The following is a 15,973-nucleotide window of genomic DNA, read 5'->3' on the forward strand; positions in this document are numbered from 1 at the left end:
ATAGTAGAGCCAAGAAGCTATAGATAGAAAACAAATGAAACTGTAAATACTGAAACATGAACTCGAATAAAACACAAACTGTAAGATGATGACAGTAATCAACGCATACCTTTCAATGATACTATTAAATACTACTGGCCTCAGTTTCTTTCTGAAAAGATACAGGTTAGCTGGTCAGATTAAGAATTGAAATGAAGACAGCAAAAAAATAGCAACATCTTGAATTTTGCAGGAAAGTGGATGGAGCTAGAAAACATTATTTAGTGTGAGGTAACCCAGATACAGAAAGACAATTATCACATGTACTCACTTATAGGTGGTTTTTAAACACAAAGCAAAGAAAACCAGCCTACAAACCTCAATCCCAGAGAACTTAGACAACAATGAGGACATTAAAAGAGACTTACATAGATCTAATCTACATGGGAAGTAGAAAAAGACAAGATCTCCTGAGTAAACTGGGAGCATGGGGACTTTGGGGAGGGTTGAAGGGGGGAAGTGAGAGGCAGGGAGGGGAGCAGAAAAAAAATGTAGAGCTCAATAAAAATCAGTAAAAAATATAAAAAAAGAATTGAAATGCAGGGGCTGGAGAGATGGTTCAGCATGTAAGAGCACTGACTGCTCTTCCAGAGGATCTGCCTTCCATTCCCAACATCCATATGGCCGCACACAACTGTCTTCAACGCTAATTCCAGAGAATTCAACACCCTTTTCGGGCTTCCACAAGCACCAGATGCACAGGTGCTACACAAACATGTATCCAGGCAAAACACCCAGACACGTAAAATTAATTTTAAAATTTAGAAATCCATCTTTTTCTTGACTTTAATAATTTATTATTTGTTGACAACCAATAACAAAGAAAACTAGTACCTTCAAATTATACACCAACTTAGAGTAAAATGATTTTTAAAATGTATTCCAAGCCAATGGAACCAGAACGTCACCATCCTAATATCTGACAAAAATAGACTTCAAATTAAAACTAATCAGAAGAGATAAATAAGGACACTTCATTATGATCAAAAGAACAATTAACTAAGAAGGCACTGCAATCTTAAAACTAAATGCACCAAAGTCTGCCACACCCCAATTCATAAAAAGTGTACAAAAGTGTACTCCTGGACTTCAAAACACAAGTTAATTCCAACTTAACAGCTGATTTCAACACTCCACTTTCTCAAATAGGCAGAAAAGTTGGACAAAAAATTAACAGAGAGAACATTCATAGCTAGAATATACAAAGAACTAAAACACAAAGAAGCAACAAAACATATGATGCAATTTATAAATTGGCCACATATGTTACAAGTGCATTCCCTAAAGAAAAAGAGTAAAATGACCACAAAATATATTTAAAAGTATTCAACATCTTTAGCAACTAGGAAAATGAAAACGAAAACTACATTGAGATAACATCTGACCCCAATCAGAACAACCAAGCTCAAGAAAGCAACTGACAGCTACAGCTGCTGAGGGTGTAGAGGAAGGGAAGCCTTCCTTCACCATTGGTAGGGTTGTGAACTGGTAGAGTGTAGCACAAATAATAAAAACCCAGAGAGAGATACTGGGGTTCAAGCTGAAGGCCAGAAAAGCAAAACAGCCAGCCACTGGCTCTTACCTCTACCTCAGTCTGAAATGGCAATCCTGTCTCCACGAATCCTCAGACTGAGAATGATTCTTAGACTATCTCCTCCTGTTTTATATTACTCTACAGTGCCAGGATTAAAGGCATGCACCACCACAACCCATCCTCTATGGCTGACTAGTGCAGCCGCTGGGATTAAAGGTGTGTGCAACCACTGCCTGACCTGCATGACTGACTAGTGTGACTGTTTTGCAATATCCGCAGGCAAGATTTATTTATTTGTTTATTTATTTATTAAAACAAAAATAATGAACCACTGGAGTAGAGAAACAATGGTTAGAAGTGTGGGGAATTTTCAAAAGGCTAAAAGCTAATCTACCACGTGACCTAGTTTTACCATTCCTTCGTATGTGTGTGTGTGTGTGTGTGTGTGCACATTCATATATATATGTATTCCTTCGTATGTACTTGAAATCTTACTCCATAGACGACTTGTTCAGCTATGTTCAGGGCTGCTTTATTCACAATATCTAAATGTTCTTCAACTGATGAAGGGACAAATGATGAATTAATTTAATTCAAATGATGAATGAAAATGTGGTACATTTATACAATAGAATTCCATTCATCTAACAGAGAAAAAATAATGAAATTTGCAGGTAAATGAACAGAACTGGAAAAATCATACTGAGTGAGGTAACTCAGACCCAAAAAGACAAATCCTGCATGTTTTCTCTTATTTTGGACCCTAGCTTCCATCTGTAGATTTGAATTTACAAGCTAAAATGACCAAAACAGCTAAGAAAGTGTGGAAGGACTATAGGGAAAAGAGGGAAATTCTAGAGAAGACGATAGTAGGAGGTCACTTGTTTGTTCCCCAGCCACCCAGTAGTTCAGACCCGACACAATCACACAGAAACTATGTTATTTAGAACACTGCTTGGCTCATTAGCTCTAGCTTCTTATTGGCTAACTCTTACACCTTAATTTAACCCATTTCTAGTAATCTGTGTATCACCATCAGGCTGTGGCTTATCAGCTAAAGTTACGGCATCTGTCTCCAGCAGGGCTACATAGCTTCTCTCTGACTCAGCCTCCTTTTTCTCACCATTCAGTTTAGTTTTCCCTGACTATCTAAGTTCTGCCTTATCAACAGGCCAAGGCAGTTTCTTTGTTCACCAATGGTATTCACAGCATACAGAGGGGAATCCCTCATCAGCTGTCAAGGGGATAATAGGGAATATTGGATGGATTTGACAAGGAGAAAAGAGGCATAAACAACACACACACAAAAAAAATGTCCTTAAAAGCCATGGACAAACATATTGTGGTATAAGCTTACTTAAAAAATACTTTTTTTTTTTTTTTTGGTTTTTCGAGACAGGGTTTCTCTGTGGTTTTGAGCCTGTCCTGGAGCTAGCTCTGTAGACCAGGCTGGTCTCGAACTCACAGAGATCCGCCTGCCTCTGCCTCCCAAGTGCTGGGATTAAAGGCGTGCGCCACCACCGCCCGGCTTTAAAAAATACTTATAAAGTGCTAGCACTTAGGTGTATGCCTTTAAATCTAGCACTCAGGAGATAGAAACAGAAGGATCTCGGTGAGTTTGAGGTCAGCTTGGTCTACATAGTGACACTGAGTTTCAGGCCCACCAAGATGACACAGTAAAAACTGTCTCAAAGGGAAGAACAAAAAACAAAGGTAGGAGGGAAGGAAGAAAGGAAGGAAGGAGAGAGGGGAAATGGAGGGAGGCAGAGAGAAGAAAAAGAAGGTTGGAAAGCAAAAGTGTGTGTGTGTGTGTGTGTGTGTGTGTGTGTGTGTGCACATTCATATATGTAGCTGCATTTTGTGTGAGAATGCTCTTATACACTGTAAAGATTTGTCACTCATATTAATGTAGTAAAACACTGATTGGTCAGTAGCCAGGAAGGAAATATAGGTGTGGAAACCAGACTAGGAGAATTCTGGGAAGAGAAAAGGCATCATTCAGAAGCAGAGGAAGCAAGATGAGAATGCTTCACTGATAAATGGTACCAAGCCACATGGCTAAACATAGACAAAAATTATGAGTTAATTTTAGTGGTAAGAGCTAGTTAATAATAAGCGTGAGTTAAGAGGTCAAATAGTTTATAATTAATATAAGCCTCTGTGTGTTTTTTTGAGACTGAACTGCTGTGGGACCGGGTGGAACAGAAACCTTCTTCTACAGCTACACCACATATAAAGATGATGCTCCCTGAAAGAGTTATGACCTGATTAACAAAAAACTCTAGTGCTAGTCATTGGAACCCTCCCTCAAGTTGTTGGTCAGGGTCATACAGGAAGTTCTCAAACAATATGAATTATTACTACTGTGCTCAGTTTCCTTCCAGAACTTGAATGTATAGCCCTATTGCTATAGACATCACATACTTCAGACACAAGACTTGGAGGAATGGAAGAGGAACTGACCTGGAAGCCTCCTTGCTACTGACTTATTCCCAGAATACAGGCAGAGCTATGTATGTTTCTACATAGCAGAGACCCACTGCTGAGAGAGAGGGAGTAATAGGCATTTGTAGCCAGAAGTAAAACATATGAACCACATCAATGACGAGAATGGCAAGATTTCCCCAATAGTGCAATAGTGGTGCAATACCTATCTATTTGGACTTAAGGCACTCCGTGTGAGGGAAGTCCTGCTTAGTACTGTAAACCGCTGACTAACTATGGCTAGGGAGGACAACCAACTACTGTCTTCTTAAACCAATTAACTTCTGACTATGTTCCAAATACTCAACTTCACAGCCACCGTTAAGTGTAGCCCTCATCCCTCAAAGAAGCCTCTTTTTGCAACAGATAAAAACTATCACAGAGCTCCACAAGTGGTCAGAATGAAAAGGATAAGCAACCATAGGGCGTCCAGTCCCAGTTAATACAAGTGCACTGCGTCCCTGAACCTAAAGTTCAGGGTAAAACATAGAAGAAAGAGAATATTGCAGGAGCTAGGGAACCTGTACACTTGTTGCCAGCTGGTGTGCCTGAAACATGAGTACACCCATGAGCTCCCAACAAGACTGGCACAATGGAAACACCAACTGACAGGGTCCCACCCCTAAGTGAACAAGCTATAGGTATTAATGACTGCTGTGAGAAGGAGAAGTAGTTTCCTTTGGAGAAGGGCTCTTGCACGGGGTGACCAAACCCTAATGGTTAACTCTGGATACACATGTACTTAAGCAAAGATAAATGGACTCAGTAGGTCATATACATATATACATACATACATACACACATACATACATACACCCTTACATACATACATATATTCCTAATCTTTTACTTTGAAATCTAACATTGTACAATGTCTGGGGAAAATAATTAATTCATACACACACACACACACATATATATACAAGAATAATTAAAGATTTCGTGAATGTGGGAGAGAGATGGGGAACTCGAGAGATATTGTAGAGTAGAGAGGAATGGGTGAGAATAATCTGGATGCTAAGCCCATAAGTGAAATTCACAAAGCAAATAAAAACCTTTAAAAAGAATTGTAAATGAAATTTCAGACACAAACCCTTTCATCTACAGTAGTGTCATGCCTTCAAGATATTTTAGCACAATAGGGAAATAACCAGTCAATATGTGATTCCACTTAAAGCCCACTCCACAAGATGGAACCCATACCCAACACTGCTTGAGTGGCCATGAGCTTGAGACGAGATAGTCCAGAGACCTAGGACAAAATCAATACTACTGTTCTACAAAGAAAAAATAGCAATGAAATGACTCCTAATGACATTCTGCTTACTCATAGCTCAACGCCATCTTGCTCAGACATCATCAGAGAATCTTCCTTTCGCAGCAGATAGGGACAAATATAGAGACCCACAGCCACATAATATGCAGAATGAGAGACCTTGGAACACTCAGCCCTAAATGAGAGTTCTCCATCAAATCCCTCCTCTCAGGACTCAGGGAACCCTGCAGAAGAAGAGGCAGAAAGACTGTAAGAGCCGGAAGGGATGGAAGACACCAGGACAACAAGGCCCTCTAAATCAGCAAGATCTACACACATAGGGATCAGATATTCAGACAGCACGCGCAGGGCCTGCACTGGTCTCCATCAGATAGGATCCTAGAGCTGAAAGGAAGGGTGGACACGGCCCCACCCCTACCTCAGAAGCAATCTCCAATTGATAACCACTTGCAAATGAAAGCTTAATTTCCCCCAAAGGTGACTCACTAGATAAACTACTCTTAAGGGTGGGCCATAGCAGGGCGGTGGTGGTGTGGTGGTGCAGGCCTTTAATCCCAGAACTCGGGAGGCAGAGGCAACCGGTTCTCTGTGAGTTCAAGACCAGCCTGGTCTACAAGAGCTAGTTCCAGGATAGGCTTAAAAGCTACAGGAAAATCCTGTCTTGAAAAACAAACAAACAAACAAAAAAGGGTGGGCCACCTGCCCAAGAGTGGATGGCCCTCTTTGGAGGTATCTTGTCTCATAATATCATGTCAGGGCTCTTCAATAATTTTATTTTATTTGTGTATTTCTTTTCTTCTCTCTAACAGGTCCTTTGCATATATATTATGGCTTCTAGTTTAGTGTTTTTTATGGGATTCCTGAGTGTGCCAACAAATGGGTCTCTGTTTTTTGTACTTTTCTTGGGCTTTTCCCCTTCATTTTGTGTTGGTTTTGTCCAATTCCAATGTCTTACTTTTGTTTTATCCTGTTTTACTTTATTTTATTATTATACATTAGAAATCTGTTTTCTATAGGGAGACGGAAATGGGGTGGGTCTGGATGAGAGGGAAGGTGAGAAGAAACTGGGAGGAGTAGAGGGAGCACAAGTCATAATGAGGACATATTAAATGAGGAAAAGCTATTTTCTATAAAAGGAAAAAATAAGTTTAAAAATGACCTTAAACATTTAAAAAAAGAAAAGAAATTTAATGATGAAATTAGCAAATCCACTTTCAGGAGATGTGAACTGATCCTCTGTAAAATTTCTACCAAAAATGAATGCATTGGATTGTTTTAAATAAAGATTTCATTTTTCAATTACTTTTTGGCAAAGTGGCCTGCTTGGTTGTGATGCAACAAATTTGATATTTCATCTTATTTTGGACATACATTTTTAAGGTTCATTGATGAAATTATGCCCCAAGTTAACTCTTCTGTGTATTTAATTAAGGCTGGTATCCTTGAAAGTCTTCTTCCCACAAAAGCCTATAGGCAAATTCCTTCTAAATCTATATTGTCTTTTCACGATTCTGAAACGAAACTTGACGGACGCTGTGGGAGCTCATCAGAGTTGATTATGGCAAATTATTTTCATAATGCCTCTATGCTCCTATGTTTATAATTAATTTTAAAAGTCAATGTTCATCTGCTAATAACAGCACATGAAACTTATTAAACAGAAAATAACAAAAGACTATAGACACTAAATGATATCGGGCAGGGAGTGATGGCCCAAGACCTTAATATCAGTTTTGCTCCTGGGATGATCATCACCCAGCCCTTAGCAGTATCAACAAAGCTTTTAAGTAGTTCAACACATCTTAATATTCCATACATTCCAGATTTTACAATCTTTTGATCTTTATTGACTTATTGAGAAAAATGTTATTAATGAAATTCTGCTAAAGTACCTTTGAAAGAAAAAATTCCAACATTAAGTGCCCTATGGGAGAGCAACTAAAGACACCATGCCCTTCTCTGTAGTTAATGCCACTGGCTAAGAGAAGGCTGCATTCACCATGCCCTTCTCTGCCCACCTGTTCCAGAAAGGATGAACTTTAAGGTTAAAAAATGAGAATTCATAGGTAATACTCCCCACGCAAACCTTTTCATTGACATTCTCAAATATATGTTTTAAGATTTCTTCCCAACTTTGCCCTTACCTTTGCAAGTATATGACTGACAACCAGAAACACTCTGTTTGACTTTGACTTTTCTTTTTTTGTTTTTTGGTTTTTTTTTTTTTTTTTTTTTTTTTGGTTTTTCAAGACAGGGTTTCTCTGTGGTTTTGGAGCCTGTCCTGGAGACCAGGCTGGCCTCGAACTCACAGAGATCCGCCTGCCTGTGCCTCCCGAGTGCTGGGATTAAAGGCGTGCGCCACCACGACTTTTCTACTTCTTGCTTGTTCACTTGAAAAATACATTTTCTCTATCACAATGTTCCCATTATTACGAGAAATAAGAAATATCATTTCCACTGGGTACCCAAGGCTTTCTAATTTTGCCAGTTCGTGTCACAAATCTTTATGTAAATTGCATGTCAATGAATTCCTCCTCACAATTTCCTATAAGTAAATTTCACAAGAGAAACAAAGCTATATTCTAGACCTTCAAAAACATAATTGAGCAAATACCTTAGAATCATTTCATAATTTATAAAGGAAAAAATCATCAATTCATCATGAGCTTCATTTTAACTCAAAATAAATTTTTATTTTGATTTACTAAATTTATTTTATTTAGGAAGTAAAATTTTAAAAATCAGCTTTGTGATTTAGTTATACATATAAACATGCACATTATTTGCATATACTGACATTATTATACTTATCAGACAGGAAGACTAACAGAACCTATATTCTATGTTGAGCAGAAGCTGTAAATCGATTTTTAAAGTCATGTAAGCTATTTTTTTTAATTTTAAGCATAGGAACAACAAAAGCCTTGTGAAGGAGAACAAATTAAACTATTTCACTACAGTAGTAAGGACTTTCACATAAAGACTAAAATAAGAAAAAGACCATCTATTTTTCAGCATGCCTTATAATTTCATATCTCATTAATTTTATGTGTCAACATGTTTGATGTAGGGATGAGTTCTGAGGTTAGCCAGCCCTTAAACATCAATTAGTATCTCTGACTTGACTATTTTTCAGTCTTGAATGCGCTTAGTATATCAAATCCGTGTTCTGATGAAAACCACATGGAGCTGCCAGGAAAAAAACTCAGGATAAACATTTCTTCAGTTCCTATCCTTAAAAATTAATCTGTGATTATCTAGGCAATAATCAGTGAGATTTCATATTACCTCTTTGGCCCACAGGATCTGGTAAATATCTGTTTCCACTAAGGTAAAATGAGGGGCAACTATCGTGGAAAACTGGAAGAGCTCTCTCTTTAAAGACATACATGTCAATAGGGTTTTTTCCCAACAACACAATGGTTTCTCTTATTCATCTTTAATAGCTACTCAGGAAGGCTCCATACATAATTTATAATGGCTAGAAAAACAAACTTTATTTTATCCCAGAATGAGACACAATTACAAAGAAATAAACCTAGCCAAGTTTACCAATATTGCTGTCACAAGTAAATAGCATATTAGGACTGTTCATTCGCCCAGCACTCAAATCCATCTACCTTGAAAAGCAGCTGCATTTCGAGATATTAACAACTTTAACGTTGAGCTGGATGTCTGAAGCACCTGCTGCAAATCTTGCCGAGCTGCAATCTGGTATCTCTCTTCCATCTTCCTGGTACAACATGTTGGGTTTTTGGATACACAAACCTGAAGATCGGGTCCTGGAAAAATAAACGAATTTTCTACAATGACTATTAGTCCATTTAAGAAACATAACAAGTTACACGGTAAAGTTTAGACCAATCCTGCACATGGGAAATTTGTGTATAGGTGGGAAATCAAGTCTCAAGTGCATTTGCTGTATAAAAATTTACCTATCATCCTACATGGACCCAGGTAACCTCGGGACGCCTAAAGACTCACACCATATTGCTCCATACAGGTATTCTTTGCACTAAATATTTAAGCAAAGAGGAGATAGGTTAGGCTACCTGGATTTTACGTGATGTTCATTGCAAGTCTGTTTGAATCGCCTGCTCATGGTTTTTCTGTTTGACAAATAATGTTCAAAGCACCCACAGTTTGTTCTGCATTAACTAATATTATTACTGAAACGAACAAAAATAAATTACATTCACATGCATACACATATGGAGAGCCAAAGTAGCAGCTACCTTTCAAACCCTTCCTCCACATTCAGAGAGAGTCTGAGGGCTCTTCACTAGAGCTGTTCTTGGAAAATCCAAAGCACGTAAAGTCACTCAAATTCTTTTTGCCAACATGTGATACCAACAATTCTATCAATATTGGCTTTAGTTTGCTGAAGTTAAATAACAAATGACAATATTTGAGCATTTTTACAAAGCTAAGAAGTATCAAATATTTATAGACATCACAGTAGGTAATAAGTTGGCATTCTTTCATTTATTTTACCTAACGTTACACAAAAGAAAATTCTATTTCAAATAGTAAAATCGATAGAAAGTAAACAGAACTATCTTCTCAGGTTTGTTCCTAAATAGAAGAATCACAGGATTAGCATTCAGAAAAGTACAATAATTAATAGGAAAAGGAAACAACAAACATTGGAGCCTATAAACCTATGTGTAAGAATAACTAGGAAGGGTTTAAAAATAACAATAGTAGATTATTACAAAGATGATTCCAGAATGCAACACTGTTTTCTAGTTGGCAGAGAAAGATGACCAGAACAATACACCCATGTGGTTTGAATACAAATGGCCTCATAGGCTCATATATTTGAATGCTTAGTCACCAGGTAGTGGAACTCATGTAGTAGAACTATTTGAAAAAAATTAAAAGGATTACAAGGCATAGCCTTGTTGGAAGAAGTGTGTCCCTCTCATCTCCTCTGTCTATGGATCATGAGGGAACTCTCAACTACTGTTCCAGCCAGCACCTGTCTGCATGCCGTCATGCTCCTACCTTGATAATGGACTAACCTCTGAAACTGGAAGCAAATCCTTATCTTTCCAAAGGATATCTCAAAATCTCTCAGACAGCTCAAGTCTTTATAACATATATCTATAAGGGGACATATATCTCTCCATGTTAATTATGTTAATATTTTATGTTCTTTGATGTGATACCTAATTAATTAGCTCTCCCACTAATACTGAAAATCCCCAAGTGGACCATTTTCCACTTGTCAATTATCCCAGTTACCGAGGGCATACTCAGTATAACATAAACAATCAATAATATAGATGTATTATTTCTTTTAATCCTTACATCAACTTTATGATCTATACACCATTATTGTCACATATCACATACACAAAGAAGTAGAGTTTAAAAGATGCTTCATACGTCATTGTTTGAAGTCGAGGATGTAGCTCAGTGGTAGAGTGTTTGGCTGACCCATGCAATGCGCAGCACCTCAAGAAAAAAAGTTTCTTTAATCTTAGTTTGTTAGGGTATCACACACCTGTTTCAGGAGGTAGAGACAGAAGAATCAAAATACAAAGTCACCCTGGGCTGTGTAGTCTTCTCTAAGTTAACCAGGAATACATGGTGAAACCCTATCTCAGGAAAAGGAAGGAAGGAAGGAAGGAAGGAAGGAAGGAAGGAAGGAAGGAAGGAAGGAAGGAAGGAAAGAAGGAAGGAAGGAAGGAAGGAAAAAGAAAAACACACTATTATCCAGTGTTACACACCAATAGACTACAAAATGTTTCCACACTGAAGTGTGGAAACAGGCAAGCTGATTCCCAAATCATTCTACCAAGAGGGGAAGCAAGTCTTAAACCAATAATCAGTTGGTTTATGAATATAACTGGCCATTTCCTCTCCCTACTCAGAAAGGAGACATCTGTTTGGAAAGCTTCAAGATAATAAATTTAAGGTTAGGAACCATCAAATGAGATTTTTTTTCAAAATAAAGCAGTCTGAAATGTAGTTATACAGCAGTCATTTGCCTCTATGCCCAATTTTAAATGATGGAAACTACAATTAGAAAGGATTCTACAAATTGTCCCCAGTGCTGTTCTCAACGTGTAGAGAGAATCCGCTCCGCTCAGCATTTCACAGTGAACACAGCACATCTGATCTCGGTGAATATGCATTCCCTTGTTGATGACTGAAGCTTTCACCTGCAATCCTGAAGTTTTATAATGGTAGCATAAGACAAAATTACAAGCCAATCTGACCTATGATACCACAACTCAAAGGTCACCTTATTTTTAATTGTGTACATTTTAATCACTATCACCTTCAAGGTATGTTTACATGACTTGAAGTTGAGGTGCCACTGCTGGCAGAAAAGATAATTTAAAAAAAGAACCTTTCCTTTCTTCTTATTTCTGTTCAAAGAAAGACAAGATTCTAAAGGAAACAAAATCTTCAGGGAAGACCAGACGATCCTTGTTTGCAGTGTCAGTACAAAGGACTTGATGTGAGGCTTGCTGATAAAAAGTGCACACTGCAGTTGGCAACTGTAAACAAAGCAAGCATCATAAGAAAACAAAGCCAGAGAGAACGCAGGCGTACACTACAGGTAGCAGAAAGTTCCTTTCTTTCTTTCTTAGATATCAAAGCCTGGCTTCAAGGAACATTGCATAATCCCAACACACTCGGAAACGGCAAGATAGCCCCAGCTGCAAACCAGGTACAGTGTTCCCAAACAATAAATTCAAACTCTAAAGGGCAGATAACAACAAAGCAAAATTAAAACTAAAATAATAAGCACTTCACAGAAGGAATCATCAGCCGAGATAGCCAGGATTTATCTAGGTTCTCATCCAGGAGTAGCGGAATTGGTCAATTCTTCTCTCTTCCCAACATAAAACACAGCATCAGTCTGCTCAAGAACTTGTTTATTAAGTAAAAACAGAATCACTGTGAGGCATTCTGGTAAGAGAGCAATGGTGACAGTGTGATTTTTCACTATTTCTATATCCTCACATATCACCAGAAAAGTTTCTTTGAAAGTAAAGAAAAAAAAAAAAAAAACTCACAACAACACACTGTATGACATCTCCAAAGCGTTAAACTACAAACAGAAAAGAAAAAACTATCAACAGCAAGATCTTAGCAGTATCAGAGTCTAGAAGGGAGAGAAGAAAGGAGGAAGAAAGGAGGGAGAGAGGGAGGGAGGGAGGGAGGGAGGGAGGGAGGGAGGGAGGGAGGGAAGGAGAGTGGGAAGGAAGGAGAGTGGGAAGGAAGGAGAGTGGGAAGGAGGGAGGGAGGAGAAGCAAAGGAAATGGCAGACAGGGTAAGGAAAAGAAAAAGAACCTGAAGTAGCGATACAGGAAAACACAGCAGACGGACTCAGGAATGTGCATGAGAGCCGCATTAGGGAAAGGATGGGCTGGACAGAACAGTCCTGACTTCACAAACTCTGGCAGGGCTTTTTCTGAGGACAAACCCCAACTTGGTAGAAAACCTTTTGGAAGTAAACTTAAACTGAAGGTGAGCCAGGAGAAATAGAAAGATGTCCAGGCAACATTGCAACTTGCAGCCCACAGCCACATGTGGTATGGATTGCTAAGAATGTTCTAGAAGGTGAACTTCAAAGACAGTAATGCCGTGTCCCAATGTCAAAATGTTGGACAGTCTACTTAGTAAAGCAAGGAAATAAATCAACTAAGGACTTGGAGAAAACAAATTGCCACATTGAGCTATCTGCCTTTCTCTCTTTCTTCCTCCCTTCTTCCCTTTCTCTGTCCTTTCCTCCCCCCTTTGTTTTTTTATTTTGGCATTTAAGACAGGGTGTCCCCACAGAGCTCAAGCTGGCCTAGAACCCTCCATGTAAACTAGACGGGTCTCAACTGATGGTCGGCCTCCTGCTTCTGTCTCTCAAGTCTAGTATCGCTTACTTGAACCACCATGTCTGTCCAGCAGTTATGCTTTTAAATCTTACATGAGAACAATAGAAATGGAAGTTCTTTAAAACTAGAAGAGCTATTCTGAGGCTGTCATGAAACAGATTTTCAAACAATAAAAAACTAAACAATGAGCAAAACTATTTTCAAACAATAATAAACTAAATGAACAAAAAATAAACAACAGAAAATATTGTGTAGTGAATCCTTATCTTTTAGTGGGATCTACAGCAGCATAGCTAAATTTTTATTTATTTTGTTAAATTTTAATTGGTCTGATTTTGTGGGGCACCCTTTCTTTCTAAGGCAGGTTCTTTGTAGGGTGTTCTCCATTTTCCCCTTTTTATCATAATGATTTTAAGATTTGACATCAATGCTCTCTGTAGTTCATTTTTGTCAAGGTTTTGTTTGTTTGCTTGCTTGTCATGAATTAGAATTAGGAAACCTAACAATCACATACAAACGTCCTCTGGGAAGAAATGAAGATGTGAAACAAATTCTCTGTGAAGACTCAGGTGGAGAAACAGGGAGTCGGTGACACACAGGGAGCGCTGTACGAAGAAACAGGAGGAAAAACAAAAAGTGTGAATGAAAAAACAAAAAGAATGAAAAGACGTGAAATTTAGCGACAACAAATTTTAAAGAGAGGTAAGATTCCTGCAGGAGACAAGAAGAATCTAAAAAGGCATCTCGGGAGAAATGGGAAACGTACAGGGAAAGAAAACTACAGTAGGGAAACAGACAAGAAAAATTAAAGGCATCTCATGCTATTCCGAGAACGTTGTGTTAATACAGGCTTAAATGGGCATTTGTGAACTGTGCAGTTCTATTTTTAGTTCCACCCTGTATGCTTGGAAATTAGGATTTTTTTCACATGTGATCAAAACAAGATTAAATAAAACTCTGTAATCTTGAACTTGAAGTATAAATAAAAATCATGAAGAATTTTATCTTTAAGAAGTATATTTCCTAATATCTTAGGAAAGGCCTAGAAACAGTGACCCAGTATAGAGCAGCATTCCCTAGCAGGTTGCAAGCCTGTTTGGGGGTGGTCACATATCACACAAAATCCTGCACATCAGATACTTACACTACGATTTGTAACAGTAGGAAAATGACAGTTATAAAGTAGCAACAAAATAATTTTATAGGTGGCGGTCACCACGTGATGTGTGTTAAAAGTTTGCAGCATTAGGAAAGTGAAGAACCACTGATTATAGGCAGGATATCCCTAGTACCCAGGTTATGAACATGAAATAACATTTCTCCCCAAAAGAAATCAGTATTTCCTAAAGAAATGGCTCAGGGCTTAGAGAGATGGCCCAGCTGGTAAGAGTGCTTACTGTGCTTGCAGAGGACCTGGAATTGGTTTCCAGCACCCATGCCAAAGTCTCACAACCTCCTGTAACTTCAGCTCCAGAGGATAGGAAACCTTTAGCTGGCCTCCACAGACCTCTGAATTTTCATACACATAACGCACACACAGTCTCTCTCTCTCTCTCTCTCTCTCTCTCTCTCTCTCTCTCTCTCTCTCACACACACACACACAATTTAATTGATTAATTAAAATACATCTTTAAAAAGATAAAGAAATGGGTTTATCTTATGTTTGGGGGAGAAAATAAATAAGAAAACAGCTGCTACAACACATTGTTCACCCCTGTTAACAATTCTAGAGAAATTTAGAATAAGGTTAGTCGGGCAGAAGTACCATAACAAAATGTCACAGGCCTGTGACTTATCAGATAGAAATGACTTGTCTCACGTTCTTGGAAAAAGAAATCCAAGAACTGGCTGCCAACAGAGCTGGTCTCTCACTGGCAAACAGATGACATCAGCTCCCTGTACCTGTTAGCCATGCACACCTCCAGAGTCTCTTTGTCTTCTCATGGGGGGGAACAGTCAGATGGAAGGGCCTTAGCCTATGACCTCTTTGAAGCCAAGGGGCTCCAAAATCAGCCCCTTTTGGGTCAGAGCTGTCCCATGACTTCTGCAGAGCCAAACTCAGTTTATGGCAGAAGAAGACTTCCAGAAGTTATCTAGTACCTAAACATTAGAAAATATGCTTATGAAAATCACGATTTTCATAAAAATAAAATGCCTTGAGGCATTTCACACAGTTTTCATAAAAATAAGATGTAATCGCTATTGTTTTGTTGAAAATAGAGTCTTCCCTCATTCAATACATCCCAATCACAGTTTCCCCTCATTCCATTCCTCGTAGGTCCTCCTAGGTCCCCAACACACACCTCCCCTCTTCTCCAGGTCCACCCCACCATTTCCTCTTCAGAAAAAGAGCAGGCCTCCAAATGATAGCAGTCAAACAGAACAAAATAGGATACAATAAGGCAAGGCAGAATCCCTGATATTGGGCCTGGATAAGGCAACCCAATAGGAAGGAAAGAAAAGAAAAATAGAGGAGGTAAAGAAACCAGGGACACACTCTCTCCCATTTTGGGGAGTCTCGCGAGAACACCAAGTGAACAGCCATGACGTAACAGAGAGGACCTGGTGCAAATCCATTAAAACTGTCTGATTGCTATCCTTCTAGTCTCTAGCTTCTGGCTATCCAGAGAGAGCAGGGCATGATCTCTCTCCTCTCATGGTGTGAACCTTAAGTTAAATCAAGAATCGGATTGTCACTCCCACAAATTCTGAGCCAACATTGTACCAGGACATCTTGCAGGCAGGACAGAATGTAGGTGGGGGATTTTATGGCTGGGTTGGTGCCCAGGTTCC

The 15,973-nt window shown here is 38.7% G+C and overlaps 1 protein-coding gene across 2 annotated transcripts in view; it reads right to left on the bottom strand.

The window, feature by feature from the left end:
* The window catches only part of Gpc5 (glypican 5), a 1,086,235-nt gene that overhangs the window by 1,050,653 nt on the left and 19,609 nt on the right, over positions 1-15,973 (bottom strand). For both annotated transcript variants that reach the window (XM_057786870.1, XM_057786871.1), the window contains exon 2: positions 8,954-9,115. In XM_057786870.1, coding sequence (XP_057642853.1) covers positions 8,954-9,115 — 162 coding nt within the window. The remainder of the gene's footprint in view (positions 1-8,953; positions 9,116-15,973) is intronic.

This window comes from Chionomys nivalis, chromosome 12, assembly GCF_950005125.1.
Source record: "Chionomys nivalis chromosome 12, mChiNiv1.1, whole genome shotgun sequence".
Classification (NCBI taxonomy): domain Eukaryota; kingdom Metazoa; phylum Chordata; class Mammalia; order Rodentia; family Cricetidae; genus Chionomys; species Chionomys nivalis.